Source organism: Eublepharis macularius, chromosome 10 (genome assembly GCF_028583425.1).
Source record: "Eublepharis macularius isolate TG4126 chromosome 10, MPM_Emac_v1.0, whole genome shotgun sequence".
NCBI classification, from domain to species: Eukaryota; Metazoa; Chordata; class Lepidosauria; order Squamata; family Eublepharidae; genus Eublepharis; species Eublepharis macularius.
This window is the reverse complement of record NC_072799.1, coordinates 42,882,173-42,898,096: the sequence shown is the minus strand read 5'-3', so window position 1 is coordinate 42,898,096 and position 15,924 is coordinate 42,882,173. Positions and strand designations below refer to the sequence as shown.

The window sequence follows — 15,924 nt, the reverse complement described above, 5'->3', positions numbered from 1 at the left end:
GTCATTCTTCGTTTACAAGATACGGCAATAGAGGGCGTGAATACCTTATGCGCATGCGCAATCCATTGTTAGTTCAAGGGGTGTGAACGTTGAAGCCCGCGTGGATTGGTCCCTGTCTAAACGAGAGGTTTTTGAGTAGCCAATCGACTTTTCCAGAGTCTTCGCGGATGTTCAGAGGAGTATCATGGCGGCGGTTCTGGTGGATCCTGTTGTTGAGGGTCTAGAAGCGCCGCTGTTGACCCCTAATGGTGAAAGCGGCAGGTGAAGGATGCGCATGCGCAGGATCTTCGCTCTCTCTCTTTTTTATACAGGGTGACTGGAATCCTGCGGCTGTGCGTTTTCTAGGTTTTTAGAAGAGAATTACTGTTGGGCTCTTGATGATGCTCCTAACGCTGAGGATGGAGGAAAGGGGAAAAACAGGGATGGCGACGGGGATCCATTTACCGTTCCGCCTGTGTAGAATGTATAGATGCAAAAATTATTTATTCTTTTAAGTTTTTGTTCTGTTCCCTCCCCAAGGAAATCCGATTGCCACACCTGGTTTCTTTTCATATTTTTCTTACAACCTGTGAGGGCGGTTAGGCTGAAAAAATGATTGGCCCCAAATCATCCACTGAATTTCATGGCAAAGTGAGGATTTAACTTTGCTCGAAGTTAGTTTTAGTCTGCCGCCATCACACTGACATGTTAAGAGTATGGTTGTAGAGGGCTGATTTTTCTTTAAGATCTAAAGACTGCGTGATACGTACTGGGAGACCTGATTAAAAAAAATCCTCAGTCACAAAGTGCACTATCGTCTAGCCACTATCTTCAGCCTATCCTAGAGTTCTCTTTCCCCAAATAAAAATGGGAAGGGAAGAACTATGTATACCAGGGTTTGACAAATCCCGTGGCACCTGAGAATTTCATTGTAGAAACTAGTATTTTTAACCATGATTTTATTGTAGTATCTCTTAGCAATCCTCAGTAGAAGTACAAAGCTAATTTATCATTTTACAACGAGGTATGTTGTTGTGTGACATAAAAATGTATGTATGTGTATTAAGTTTTTGTCATAAAGAGCCAGTGTGGTGTGGTAGTTAGAGGGTCGTACCAGGATCTGGGAGAATCAGGTTCGAATCCCTACTCAGTCATGGAAGCTCACTGGGTGACCTTGGGCCAGTCACACACTCTCAGCCCAACTTGCCTCAGAGGATTGTTGTGAGGATAAAATGGAAGTGAGGGGGACAGTGTAAGATACTTTGGGTCCCCATGGAGGAGAAAGGGTGTAAGTGAAGAAAGTAAATAAATTGCTTGTTTATTTACTAACTTTATAACATTCAGTGATGGTAAATGAATTCATTTCGTTGCAAAAATAGCAAGGTTCATGACCTGGTGCTTTGCCCAGTGATTACACCAAGACTTGGAGAACTTTGAAGAGGAAAAGAGTTTATTCCAAGAATAAAGGAGTACAGAGTTTCAAGCCAGTAAAAACTCTCTGATCCCACCCTAAAATTGTGGGGATCATCTTTTTATACCCCATTTTGTCTCCATTTTGAGACAAAGCCCACCTTCTTGCTGAGACAAAAAGCCCATCCTCTTTTCTCAGCTTTAAGTGAAACTTTCCCATGTTATCAAGCTGGTTTCAACCAGTAGTTGTTTACTGCTTCTGCTCCTGCTGGCCAAGCATTTCTCTGTACAGTTAAACTCAAAGCCAGGCTAAAGCAGTTTTGTATTTCAAGATAGCAAGAAAAAATGGCTGTGCTTTTGCTCACAATTTCTTAACCAGTCGTTTTCTATACTCGCTCCAATGTTCAATTAAAAGTAACTTTTTAAATGCTGAGGAGTTGTAGAGAGTTAGATTACAGGTAGAGGTTATTGGGGATTTTAGCAATTATGATAACTATGGTTACCTCATATTTATCTTTGTGCTGCAACACTTTTTCATAGCTTTAGTAAAATTGAGAGTTTAAAATTAGCTTTTGTGGTAACAATAACTTGAGTTTTGAAGGCCTGGAAAACTTGAGGGCAGGTGAGTGGATTTTCCCTACCTTTTTAAAGGACAGTTTTAGATTTCTGGTGGAAAAATTGGGAAATTTTTGGAGCGCTGAAAAAAACCCTATGAAATATTTTTAATTTTTGTAAAATGAGTGAAATAGCGAGTATGACAAGATTTTACTGCAGCTATATAATATGCAAATTTTTATATCAGGTTATCTTCAGTATTAGATAATGATAATTCCTTTGCACCTTCAGTGTTCAGTGTTACCTCCCCCCGCCCCCCAGTGATGCTTGCTCCCTGACCGGGGAGAGGGTGTCGCTGGACAGCGGAGATCACAGCATACCCATTGGTTGCGCCGCTGCGCGCCCTCTCACGCCTCTCGGGGGAGCCGTGCGGCCATTAGCTGGTGCTGGTGGGGTTGTCAGGGAAACAGTGGGTGGCCGGCCTGGCTCTCCCACAAAAGTCCATAGGAAGTGGTGGAGCAGCGCCGCTTTTAGGTTGACACACAGGCCCAGGTGCTGGGCCAGCCTTTAGGAATGGGCTGATGGTCATTAAAATAGAAAACCATGAAGGCCGAGAAATGTATCTGGTTCTTAAATGTTGGGGCTGTTTCCTAGAGTCAAAGAAAATTTGTCAAGGCCTGAATGTGTACTGCCTTGAATTTCTTGCACAAAAGCCAGAGTAAAAATGTAATATGAAATGCTGCACAGTGTCCTAGCAAGCTATTGTGGTATCATTTTTGAAAATTTGTAAATCCTTGTTATTCTCAACAGTTATTTTGAGGGGGAAATTAAGGGATTTTTTTTCTTATTATAGATCACATGATTATACCACTGAAACCCTGCAACATTTTCATAGCCGGTGGAGATCCATTCGGATAATGTACCTTACAATGTTCTTCAGCAGTGTTGGTTTGTAAAAACATAAATTTAAACAAAGTAATATTTTGTAACATCAATTTGACTCTGTGTTAAGTGTGCGTTCAAAAAATGTTTATACAATTTGTGTAAAAACGTTATTCCATGTGCTGGTCATCGCATAAAACAGATGCCCCAGAAAAACTATCGTGACTTGTAGACCATCTCTCATACTGTGCTTAACTTGGGAAAGTGAAAACTAATAGGTTATGGCTTGCAAACGTCCAATGAGATTACACCAGTGCAAGTAATCTCACCAGTGCAAGTAATCTCACTCATAGTAATACTCTGTCCTTGAATTGATGGATATCTGCTTTGTTCAAGATACAATGTTTTAGTCTTATTTATAGCTAATTAGGGTTGTCAGGTATGCAAGTGAATTGAACCAAGTCATGCTGTTTGACATGGCACTAACAGTGCAATCCTAAACAGAGTTACTCAAGCCTAAGCCCATTGAATTCAATGGGCTTAGACAGGCATAACTCTGCATAGGATTGCACTGCATGTCTTGTTCCTTATAGCTCTATGTAACTTTGCTTAGAATCACTGCTACTGACATAATTAGTAATGGACCCGAATAGACTGTTTGTACCATCTTAAATGATTTCAGGATGAAACATTTGTCTTTAATTCAAGAGGACTAGTGGAAAACATGCAATGCTATCCTAAAAGGTTATTTAGTTCACTGGACTTAGAAGGGTGTAATGCTACTTAGGCTTTTACTGCCAGCAGTAGAACACAATATTTGTATCCTAGCCAAATGCCGGTAGAACTTTGATGACTTAGTAATAGTCATGCAAAATAACCTTTGTTCTTTATACTGCAGGTTTTTCAATAGTCATTATGTCAATATGGCCCTATCTTCAACAGGTTTGTAATCTCCTGAATTTGAATGTGTAAATTCTTTTTTGAGATTTGATTGGAAAATTGAGAACTGTATTATCTTAGACTCTGATAACTGTGTTTTCTGCCGATTCAGACCACTATATATATCTTTTGAATTAAAAAAGTATTGGTTTTAAAAAAATTGTTACCCTTATTAAAATGTCAGTACATTTCATTCAGAAATGTATGGTGTTTCTAATCTCTCTGAGTTTGTTTCTCTCCACTGTGGCTTCAGTGCCTGAGGGTGGAAAAAGTGCTGTTGTGTATAACTGAGTCCACCTCCTTCTCAATGTGCATGAATGTGCACAGGCATTTTACCAGATCAGTATAAGCAATGTGGAAGGTGCATACAGGCCTCCTCTTCCCTGTAACAGCCTGGTGATGCTTTTGTGTATGACAAATGTGAAACAAGACAGTTATATCCCAAGGCGATCCTGTGTCTGCACTGGACAGGCTCAACCCCAGCCTTTTGACAGAAATAATTTTTTTCTCTGGATCTTGGGAATTCTACAAATGTACAACTACACTTCATGTGAGTGTAATATAGAAATCATTTTTTTTAATTTTATTTACTTCATTTATGGGGACCCAAAAGCACTTTACATCATTCTCCTCTCCTTCGTTTTATCCTCACAATAAACTTGTGAGGTAGGTTAGGCCCAGTTCATTACCGTCCTGTATTCTTAGGTAATATACAATTGAGTGTAATTCTGTGCCCATGGAGATGTGTAACTTCCACAGAGCCCTTCATGGCCTATTGGTGGTTAGAATCCACTCGGATCTTAGGCCAGAGCTCTAACCACACCATATTCTCTTAACGTATTGCCATACTTTTGCAGTGAGTTCACTACGATTCTTCTGCAACTTTGTAGATCTTCAGTAAATAATTGTTTACTGGAACAGCGCCTTGATAGATAATCTTAAAATGCTGTTCCTGTTTAACTTCCAGCGTAGATTTCTCACCTTCCCAGTGTATAAGTGGTAGAATATCTGTTACAGTATTTATACTTCTTGCATGGTGGCTTTCTTAAAGTGTTGCTGAGACATGGTGAATAACATAGTACTTGACATTGCTTTTGTTGTTTCCATAGGTAGATAAAACTGCAGATGCGAGTTTCTTGGGCTGGATTATTGCTTCCTATAGCATTGGGCAAATGATAGCTTCCCCCTTCTTTGGGACATGGTCCAATTACAGGCCAAGAGGAGAACCTCTTGTAGTTTCAACTAGTATTTCAGTGGCTGCTAACTGTCTCTATACCTATGTCCATTTACCTGTTTCACACAACAAATACTACATGTTGATTGCTCGCGCTCTGGTGGGGTTTGGTGCAGGTAATTTTAAAAGCATTAACTTGAAGATGAATGATTTGCATGCCCCATTTAAAGCATTACAATATTAGGATAGTCAAAATCTTATAAGCTTCTGTGTAAGTTAGTCCCTTCTGGCAAAAAGCATTTGCACCAGCATGATGGCATTCAAATATGCCGTTTTAGCTAATGCCTGACCTTAGACTCAAAGGTTTCTCCATTGTCTCTGTGCTATCAGTTGGCTAATTTGTGGCTTTCTTGAGGTATCAGAGGAGCTGAGCCATTGGCAAGCTGAAATGCACAATACTGCGATATCACAAACATTACCAAGATCCACTATGACATCAAAGGGCCTGAAATAGCAGATTGAGTTATATTGGCCTTACAGACAAATTTGGTAAGAGAGGACATAAGGGGAAGGCGGTGCAATGACTTGAGAAGCCATTTCAATGGGAACCAGGTTACAAACTTCAAACATTCTGTGGCAGGGGTATTATTTGTTGAGCTGTCCAGTAGAAGTAGTTAGAGATGTTGAAAACTTCTGTCAATCAGAGTGTGTTGGATGCATTAGTGAATGATCACTGTAGGACGAAGCTTCCCTTTGCAGTTCTGTGGCTTTCAGCAGTTTTATAAGTTCTGTTGTGTGCCAAGCAGGCAAGAAAAGAGAAGCTACATCAATGCAGGGTTCAAGTGGAGAAAAGAACAAGGCGCGGTAGGAGAACCGTTTTATTGATGATTATAGATCTCAATGCTTTGACTAAGGTGGGAGATTGGAGACTCTGCTGCTTTATAGATCCCCTGATGAAGATTTAAACAAAATGCATTAGATCTATAACCATCAGTTAAACTGTCCTCCTACAGCATTTTGTTTTTCTTTTCTCCGCTTGTACTTGGCAAGCAGGGAAAAGAAGCATATGAAGAGCAGTGCAGGAGTTTTAAATCTTGACAGCCCCAAATCCTGGAAGGTTCTCTATTAGTAATGTCGTGTTATGTAGGTAAATGAGATTCAAAGTGTGTTGTGAGCCTCAAGTAGATGTGTTTTCTTCCTTTTTTCTTTTTAAAGGAAATGTGGCAGTAGTTCGCTCCTATGTTGCTGGTTCTACCTCTCTCACAGAAAGAACTGGTGCCATGGCAAACACGAGTGCTTGCCAAGCAGTGGGATTCATACTGGGACCAGGTACAACTTGCATTATAGCTTCATTCTTTTCAGTGAATGCTGATTAAATGATGTAATCTGTCATCCTGAACCACAAATACCTCAAATATTAATTTATTCGTTTATGCCTTCATGTTTAATTTGTCTGTTCTATTAAGAAAAATAAACAAACATAGGGGGGGTTAAACCATCACCCCTATGCAAACACAGAGGCATGTATGAACCACTGGGCAGCATGAATTGTTATATTTAATGTTTTTAAATGTTTTTAAATGTATTATTTAATGTTTTTAAATGTTTTTAAACATGTTTGTATTTGTTATCCGCCCTGAGCCTGCGAAAGCAGGGAGGGCGGAATATAAATATAATAAATTAAATTAAATTAAATTAAATATAGACACAGTATTAACACATTTTTGTTGTTTTTGTTGTTATTAACACATAGTATGAATATGATTTTTAAAAGCATGATTTGAGTACCACTTTTTTGTAAATCCAAGTCTTCTCACTGAAGCTTTGAAGGCAGATTACTATGTGCATCTGAAATACTGAAACAGCTGAGATTATATTCTTTCTTTACGGTTATGCTGAAAGAGCAGGAGTAGAATTTGCACACCAAGAACACACTCCAAGTATCTCTCTCTTCCTAAATATCTGAAGTGTGTTTCATTTTATAAAGTCACTTGTACAAGATCATTCTCTTTACCTAATGCATAATTATATGTAAAGCAGGAAAAATAACCAGAAATTGGCACTCTACTTGAAGATGAACCACCAAAAGAGTAATTTCCACTTCTAGGAGTGCAGCCAACTGGTACTTACTCATTTGTAATCTTGGACTCAGTTATTCCTATTCTGCATTTGTTTGTGTTTGTGTGTGTGCACACTTGAGGATTTTTTTTTTAGTCCTAAGCTACAGAATTGTAACTGGTAGTGAAATAAAGCAAAAGTTTTGCTGATCTTATCTTTGAGTATGCACCTTTAGTCCTATTCTAATTAATTCTGTTATTTTATATTAGTTTTTCAGACCCTCTTTACTCTCATTGGAGAAAAAGGAGTCACATGGAAAATCATTAATCTTCAAGTGAACATGTATACAGCACCAGTTCTATTTGGAGCTCTCCTAGGAATTATTAACATTGTTCTGATATTTGCAGTATTTAGGTAATTGGAAACCATGATGCTGTTTTTGTAAACTGTAGTTATATTAGTGTTTGCTTTTAATCTCTATTTTCTTATACATACATAGTTCTCAGAATCATGTGTGCAGCAGAGTCATAATGCTGTGCTGATCCAGTGTCCCTAAGAGGGAGGCTAGGAAGTTGTGTATAAATATTTTTGTATGAAGTTTTGAGGGAGGAGCTTGTATTTGTTGAATGGTAAAGTGTTGGTTGCTTCTGTAGATCTGATGGCTTCTCTTTGGCACCATTATAAGAATAATATTTCTGTTTAATAATCTGTTTTGCCATTGATTGCTATTAAGAATTGTCTGCTTTGGCACTTGTTTGAAGGTCAGTTCCTTTTCTCAGAGGGAGGGAGGGAGAGCTGGAGATCCAGCAGAGTTTAGTGGTTGGAGTATCAGACTAGGATCTGGGAGGCCCAAGTTCAAATCCCCATTCTGCCTTGGAAGCTTGCTAGGTGACCTTGGGCCAGTCACACTTTGGGTCCCCCACTGGGGAGAAGAGTGCGGCATAAATAAAGTACATAAACAAGTCTGGAGATGGAAAGACAGCTAAAAGGTTGGTTGTTGGGTGGGTAGAGAAGGAAGCAGGGAAAGAAGAGAGTCTGCCAAGTGAGGGAGAGAGGAAGTAGTGTGAGAAGGGGGGTTTAGAGGCAAAATGAGATGCTCATCATGAGTCCTTGTAGGTCCACTGCTGCTGCTGGTGATTATTTCTGCAGCATCACCAGTTTACATGCTAAAACTTCCTTTATTATACAAAAAGAATTTAATGAAACTGTGTTTAATTTTTAGAGAACATCAAGTGGATGATATGGGAAGACTATTCAGAAGCGTTAATTTTGAGGCAGAAGGTAATATTTTTGTGTAGAACTTGAAATAAAAAAATGGGGTACACCTTGAAATGTTAATAGAAACAAATAGGTGGGTGATCTTTTTTAGTTACCCTTTGGTCATGTTTTTCAAAACTTTTGGTTACATTTTTCAAAATATTAACATTACGCATACATTTTTCAGGCAATATGTAAAGGTATGTAATTTTCTGAAATTTACAGAAGTACTTGCGGCTGGTTGGGAGGCACCTAATAAAAATGTAATACAAGAAATGTTTATAGAGTTGATATAGTTAGATGAGGACTGGCGATCAGACCTTAACTCAGTCTTGTGTGGTGTGGCTGCCTGTAAAATGGACATTACCATAAACTTTAGACCAAAGCGACTAGTAATGGTGATCCCTTTTTCTGGATGTGTCCCTGCAGGCAAAGAAGAGAGGCCTATGAGAAAATTCCTTTCAACTTGCCACCATATTTATTGGGCCTGAAGGCTCTCAACCAAGCAGAGAGTAATGATAGTGCAGGGACTTGTACACACTCACTGCAGATATACACTGCAGTGTATACTTTATACACTTTAGTGTATACTAAAGGTATACAGCCTTTAACTGTACACATGCTTTTATTGCAAAACTGTGAAGTGTCGTTTAATGATTTCCAAGAGAGAGATAAACACATCTTTTAATAAGAAGAAAAATTCTTCCCTGGAAATGACACAGTAGCTTAACTGATGCCTGTAGTTAAGAAACGAAGTAAGACATCAATTCAACTTCTTTTGTTACTCTGTTCCAGGAAATGGTGAAGCTGGGGAGGATAGTCAAGGAAGCATTGACCTTGTGGCCGTTGTATCAGCAAACATTCTTTTCTTTGTCATACTATTTATTTTTGCAGTCTTTGAAACGTAAGTGTATTTGATGTCTCCAGTAAGTGGTGCATGTTTTTGTCATACTTCAGTATCAGGGTGTGCACCCCCCTAAAAGAATCAGAGAAATCTGAATCCAGTTTTCAGGGATCTCCAAAAATCCAGGATTCTTGAAATCCGGGAAAAATTCTCTGACTCACTTAAGAAATATCAAAGAATCTTGGATTTTTTCCAACCGTTATTCCCTATGGGGAAAACTATCTGAGGGGCTGGAAGTGCCATTTTTCAAACGAACACTAAATTTGTAGGGAACCTACTCCTGACTGTCATAAAAACTATCCAAGTTTCAGGAAGATTGGACCTCAGGGTCCAGTTCTGTGGGCCCCTGAAGAGATTGCCCCCAGCCACTCTCCATTGTTTCCTATGAGGAAAATATTTCCAAGGAGGCTTTTAGACAGAAACTTGCAGGGGCAAGACTGCCAGTGGCCAAGGGCACACTCCCAAGTGCAACCTCAACCCATAGAAAGCTCAACAGAACCAACCTGAAGTTTCCCCGAAGTACCCACTGAAACAAGCTGCCCAACTACTCTACATTGTTTCCTATGGGGGAAACATTTCCAAGCAGGCTCCCAGGCAGGCTCTCAGGAAGAAACACACAGGGGCAAGGCTGCCAGTGGCCAAATAAAAACTCGCAACTGCAAGAGGAAGCCCAACAGAATCAAACTGAAGTGAGGGAATGGATGGAATTCCCCCCAGAACCAAAGCAAATCAAGAGGACCAACATTAAACCAGAGAATCATGTTAAAACAGAGAATTCCACCCAAAGCAAACTGAAGCAAGGGGAACTGTTGCAACTTAGCCTAACTGAACCAGTATCACTCACAGAAGCCAGGCAGACAAGGAGAGCTCCTGTACGATTGGCCAGTCACCCTCCCCTCCCTGCTTCACAGATCCTCTTCCTCTGCCTCACTCCCTCTTCCCTCTGTCCCTCCCCTTTTGGGAAAAAAGTGAGAGAAGTCCAGGAAGGAGCCAGCTAGAGGCTGAAGCCACGTTTCCCAGATTTATCTGGATTTATCAGGGAGTCTGGATCTGGGTTCCTGGATCGGATTTGGGATTCTCTGATTTGATTCTGGAAAGCTGGATTGGCAAAAATGAAATATTTCTCATTGTTAGTATAAAGCAGCAATAATTGGGAAGAAAATACAAGAAAGTTGACAAAATGCTGTTTCCTTAATCCCTCCATGTATTAGATCCATTCCACCATATATGTGCATTTGGGATAAAATGTTTCCATTACCATTAGGGTCTAACATGTCAGTTTACAAATAAGTGTGAGAACATGAAACACTACAGGGCAATTAATGTAATTAAGACTGAGGAATAAGCATAGTAGAAGATTATGGGACGCAATGATAACCAGTTTAACTTGTTTTTGATTAAGTGTTGTTGTAACTTTGGGAGAGGAAGTGAGCAATTCCTAGCCTGGACATGGCACAAGGGGGAAAAGATTAACCTGTCCTGAAGTTCTGTTCCTGATCCTCCCCTCGTTCTGCCACCTGGCTTTTAAGTAAAATTAGAGACACCTAGAGATCTGATAATGGCTTTCTCATGCCTTTTCTAGTTGTGCTCTGGAGCAGTACCAAATACAGACTTCCATACTTGTTTACTAACATTGACATTTCATGAGCAGTTGTTTTTTCCTTGCGTGCACATTTCTTGTTCTCCGTATATTTTGAAGAACCTTGTTATGTTTTCTGATTTTTGTTTTCCATGCCATGATCAGGATGTCTGGGTATAGTTTTCCCAATTTAGTTCCAGTGCTGTAACTGGGGAGTTGAGGTGCCCTTTTAGAGCCCTCAAACCATTTCACCCTCATCAACAAATTGAGGATATTAATATCTTTTGTTTTCCAGCATAGCTACACCACTGACAATGGATATGTATTCCTGGACTAGAAAACAAGCAGTGTTTATCAATGGACTTATTCTTGGAGCAGTTGGCATTGAGTCAGTCTTTGCATTTTTGGGAGTCAAAATACTTTCCAAAAAGTAAGTCACGATGTTATTGTGCAATTATATTCTTTTCCAGTCTCAAAAGATTTTATACATTCTAGCTCATAAACTGTCTGTAGATAAATCTTTTTAGCCTGTTTTAAGCACGCACATATCCATGATCCCCACAGTGCTCCAACTACAGAAATTCCATATATCATTACGGAGGAAAGGAAAATTGGCATTTAAAATGTGTGCATTATGTATAGATTTACTTTTTTAACTTACAGGTTTGAGTATTATCACTATTCTTTATCCAACAGGACTGGTGAACGCGCTATACTTTATGGAGGCCTTGTTATTATACTGATTGGATTCTTTATTTTATTACCTTGGGGAAATCAGTTACCTAATATCCAGTGGGAAGGTATAAGCATACATTTTTAAATAATAGTTTAAGGTTTCTATTGAATATTTGTACATGGTATTTATTCTTTGTTTTCACAGATATAAAGAATAATTCTGTTACAAGAACAGTTTTCAGTGGAAGCTTTGCATCTTTCTGGACAATGCAAATACAACTTCCATCAAATAACAGTACTGAAGCTCCAGGATGCCCCATTGTACAGTCCTGGTGCCTGTATACTCCGGTGATCTACTTGGGCCAGTACATTGCTGCAGTCATTCTAATAGGCCTGGGATATCCAGTCTGTAATGTTATGTCATATACTTTATATTCAAAAATCTTAGGACCAAGGCCTCAGGTAAGTTTTAAACTTAGAAAAATCTTCTTAGAAGAACAGTACAACTTTTTTATTAGGCCAACCAAAATATCATAAAATAGCGAGTCTTTGAATTTCCCAGGACTCTTTCTCCTGGGAAGAGGGAAGAAGAAAAACAATAGGGCATGTTCTTAGAGCCCTAAGTCTGCAGTTCCACATTCTTCTTAAAATAGAATAGGCATTGTGGCATACTACATAGATTATGTGATGGTAGGTGCAAGACAGATTTCGTTATGCTCTAGAGCAGTGGTTCTCAACCAGTGCTACATGTGCCACTGGTGGGAGGTAATCTAGATAGGACAGAGGGTTTTCATAACTATTACTAAGCATTCGCTCTCCCACCATCCTCATGTCCACCTGGAAATTTGATGTGCCACCTCCTGCTAATCCTACATGCCACAGATTATCTATCTGTAATCTTTTGGTTTACTAGTAGTAACGACAGAATGTCTATATCCTTCTGGGAGGTGAGACCCAGGTTCTTTGATAGAGTAATAAGTGGGATGTAAGATATGAAAGGTTGAGAACCACTGCACTAAACGTTCTTGGGACGAAAGAACAAAAAATGGAATCAACTTATTTGAAAATATAAAAAAACAGTTCACCCAAACCCTCACCAGTGATTATCCAGAACATGCTGATCATGTAAAGCTGAAAGCCTAAAAATGTGGTAGTTGTTCCTTGCATAAAGTTGGAGATAAATTTAAAATTAATTGTATTGCATGTTTTTTTAAAAAAAGACTAACATGACTACCTACAGTTTTGACCTTACTGCAGCAGCAGGTACGTTGTATCCAATAGTTGTTTCCACTGTATAAGGTACCTCTGGAAGCAAGAAAGATTTTTTTCCAATTCCCCATTCCCATTGCAGATCCCATTTCCTTCCACTTGCTGTTCCTGAGGGTATTTCAGGGAGCTTAGTGGCCTGCAATGGGAGGGGGTTATCTAGAAAAGTTTTGTTTCATTATCAGAGCTCCACTTTGGGAGACAATCCACTATCTTTGGTCTGTCCCATTTTGCCAGAAGTGGTTGCAAAAAGTGCTACTCAGCTTGGGAATAGCGCATTATTTTCTTGATAGCAGATTGTTTTTACTTGAGTTGTTTGTGACTGAAGAAGAGAATATTGTATAGCTGTAGGTTTATACACAGCTGCTGCTGGGTAGCAACTGAGAGGCTGATTTTTTTCCCAATGCATTTTGTCCAAAGTGAGCAAACAGAGTGAAGGATGAGGTTTCCAGTGTTTAGCACGTTAGATCTTCCAATATAAGTTAGTGCATTTTTATCCTGCTTCTCCCACCGGTGAGCTTAGGTTGATGTACATGCTTATCCCATCCTCCATTTTATCTGCACAATCCTGTGGATAGGTTAGGCTGCAAAATTGTGATTAGCCAAAGGTCATTGGTAACTTTTATAGCAAGTGGAGATTTGAACTAGAGTTTTCCTAGTCCAACATTATAATCGCTAATTCACACTTGTCTGTCAGCCGAGGGTGGCCATTTTTTGTTTCCTTTTTGACAAAGCCTTTTGTACCATTGAAACAGTAATTTATACACACACATTCTTAATTTGTACTTCAGTTTTCTCCCACTGAGGATCCAAGCGGCTTACAGTATTCTCCTTTTCTCCATTTTATTCTCACAATGACTCTGTGAGGTAAGATTTGGGGTGACTGTATGTGGCTGCCCCAAGGTTACCCAGCAAGCTTCAGTGATAGAATGCAGATTTGAACCCAGGACTCTGGGATCCTAGTCTGACTCTAACTACTATGCCACATTGGCTCTCTAGATAAGAGTGCCTAGGACAGTACTACGTTGATTCATGAACAGTGTAACAATGTACTATATATGATTAGGCAAAACTAATGTTGAATGTCTAGCTAAATGTCTACATCGCCTAGTGGGCACTGTTTTAATGCTGAAAAGCAAGAAGCATTTTGATAAACTCAGTATATACTAAATACAGCCTTGTGATCTGTTTTAGGGTGTTTATATGGGCTGGCTAACTGCCTGTGGAAGTGGTGCACGTATACTTGGGCCAGTATTCGTCAGCCAGCTCTACACACACTTTGGACCTCGCTGGGCATTCAGCCTGATCTGTGGAATTGTTGTTCTCGCTCTCCTACTCTTGGAAATGGTATACAAGAGACTTGTGGCATTTTCTGTCCAATATGGGCAGCTCCAAGAGCAGAGCTCTTAGGTATGGGTAACTGTTGGCCAGTCTTTTATTGCTGTGTGTCATTGCCCTTATCCAAGGAGCTACGATACTGCACCTTTGACTGACCATTGTTTTAAATGTACCACTACTAATGAAGTTATCAATAGGATATAATGGTGGACATGATAGGCTGTGATCATAGTAGGTAAAGAAACTCCTAGTGTATAGTTTTGAAAGAAGATATTGTTGACTAGTTGTTTCTTGTTTACCTGAATGGAAGATTAGTCTCCCCGTTTCAGAGAAGAGGGGAGGGGACCATTTTAAGTTTGTATACAGGGCACGTACAGCAATAAAAAGCTTGTGTATAACCTTTAATTGGGGGTGGGGGAGGAGTCAACTTACATTCAGGGTAAGCTGCCTTTGGGGTAAATATGGTAGAGTGTTGATTCTATGAATCAAATTGCACTTAATGTTTTTCATACTGAACTTGAAAGAGTTGTCTTACGCACTTTTGTAATCACCTACCTCTTCTACATGTTGTGAATGTGTTATATTTTGTCTAACATGTTAGCAGGCTCTTCTACGGTAAATCAGATCTTAAACAAGATAGCCTATAGCTTATGATAACCATCCATGTATCATATACATAGCAACAGTTGAGATAGGAATAACTTTTAATCTTAAATTCTCACAGAATTACGTAGTAGACCTTTCAAGCTGTATCTATCATCCCTTGGTATCTCCTCCTCCCCTCTCTCTGTTTCATTTAACTTTACTGGTGGCCACTGCTCAGTGGTTCCAGTTGGTCCTTAACCACTGGGAGACAGACTGTGACTGCTGAAGCACTGCACTTTGCCAAAATGTTATTGTACTTAAGGTCGCGTTGATTGATGCACATAACCAGTTAAACTACGTAGCTAGCTTAAGGAATACTCACTGAGGTGTTTGACATTTTCCAGATATATTTCCATAAAGCAGGTTTTTTTTAACATCACCATCTAGGATGCCCTCTCGTTTTTATATAATTGACATTTCATTAAAGAACTGGTTAGTACAGTGAAATCGTAAGCAGAGTTGCTCTAGACTAAGCCCATTGATTACAATGGGCTTAAACTGGAGTAACTCTGTTTAGAATTTCATTGTTAATTGACCATTGAAGCATATGAATGAGCCACCGAAGAAAACCATGAATATTTTTAATCCAGCATTTTCTTGATCTGCTTTGATTCAGTGGATATATGTAGTCTTTTCATTTTTTTTAGTCAAGTGATATTCTTAACCTTGTGTAATACTGTATGTTTGTGAAAACTGTTCCCTAGCAATTTTTGTAGAGATTTTGTTTGTATTTCCCCGAGAGTGATGTGGCTATTAAGACTTTGTCAGTCTCAGTTTTGATATAGAATCACTAAAAATATGGCTGTTTTTATAATATATGAAAAGGACACACATACACTTTTGCAGTAATGCCTCTCCAAAAAAGAAGAACTGTGGGAGGACCATAGTTACCCAGCTGAGTGGCAAATATTAAGATAGATAGAACTGGAAGAACATTTAATTGTACTGTTAACATTTTTAATTGCAAATGTGAGCTTGTGGGGAATGCTGCGAACAAACTTCCTTCTAATAAACCTCTAAGTTTGAGACAAGTCACTCCTTCCCTGTAGTCTGCCTCAAAATAAGAGCAGCAGCTTTGTTTGGACAAATGATATACATAGCTATGCTGTCTTAGAAAACAAAGTAACTGCTATACAATTTAGTTCACTTAAGGGAACAAACCTTAGTACATAACACTAGTGTTTTAGGTACAAGAGGGATTTAAGGAAATACTTTTCTTGTATGATACCTAGAAGAAAGCAAAACTGACAAAGAAACATTCAG

General features: G+C 39.2%; 1 protein-coding gene across 5 annotated transcripts; it reads left to right on the top strand.

The window, feature by feature from the left end:
• Positions 1-159: 159 nt before the first annotated feature.
• On the top strand, positions 160-15,692 carry MFSD8 (major facilitator superfamily domain containing 8). 5 transcript variants are annotated; one of them, XM_054989899.1, is made up of 12 exons: positions 160-261; positions 2,798-2,892; positions 3,725-3,768; positions 4,875-5,115; positions 6,155-6,268; positions 7,267-7,411; positions 8,220-8,278; positions 9,050-9,158; positions 11,033-11,167; positions 11,434-11,537; positions 11,618-11,874; positions 13,873-15,692. In XM_054989899.1, exons 1-12 carry the CDS (start codon positions 185-187, stop codon positions 14,086-14,088), a joined length of 1,596 nt encoding a protein of 531 aa, XP_054845874.1. In that variant the 5' UTR covers positions 160-184; the 3' UTR covers positions 14,089-15,692. The 5 variants fall into 5 exon arrangements, with proteins under 5 accessions (XP_054845874.1, XP_054845878.1, XP_054845875.1 ...); XM_054989903.1 differs by lacking the exon at positions 160-261 and adding an exon at positions 288-332; XM_054989900.1 differs by lacking the exon at positions 160-261 and adding an exon at positions 343-1,003.
• Positions 15,693-15,924: the final 232 nt, after the last annotated feature.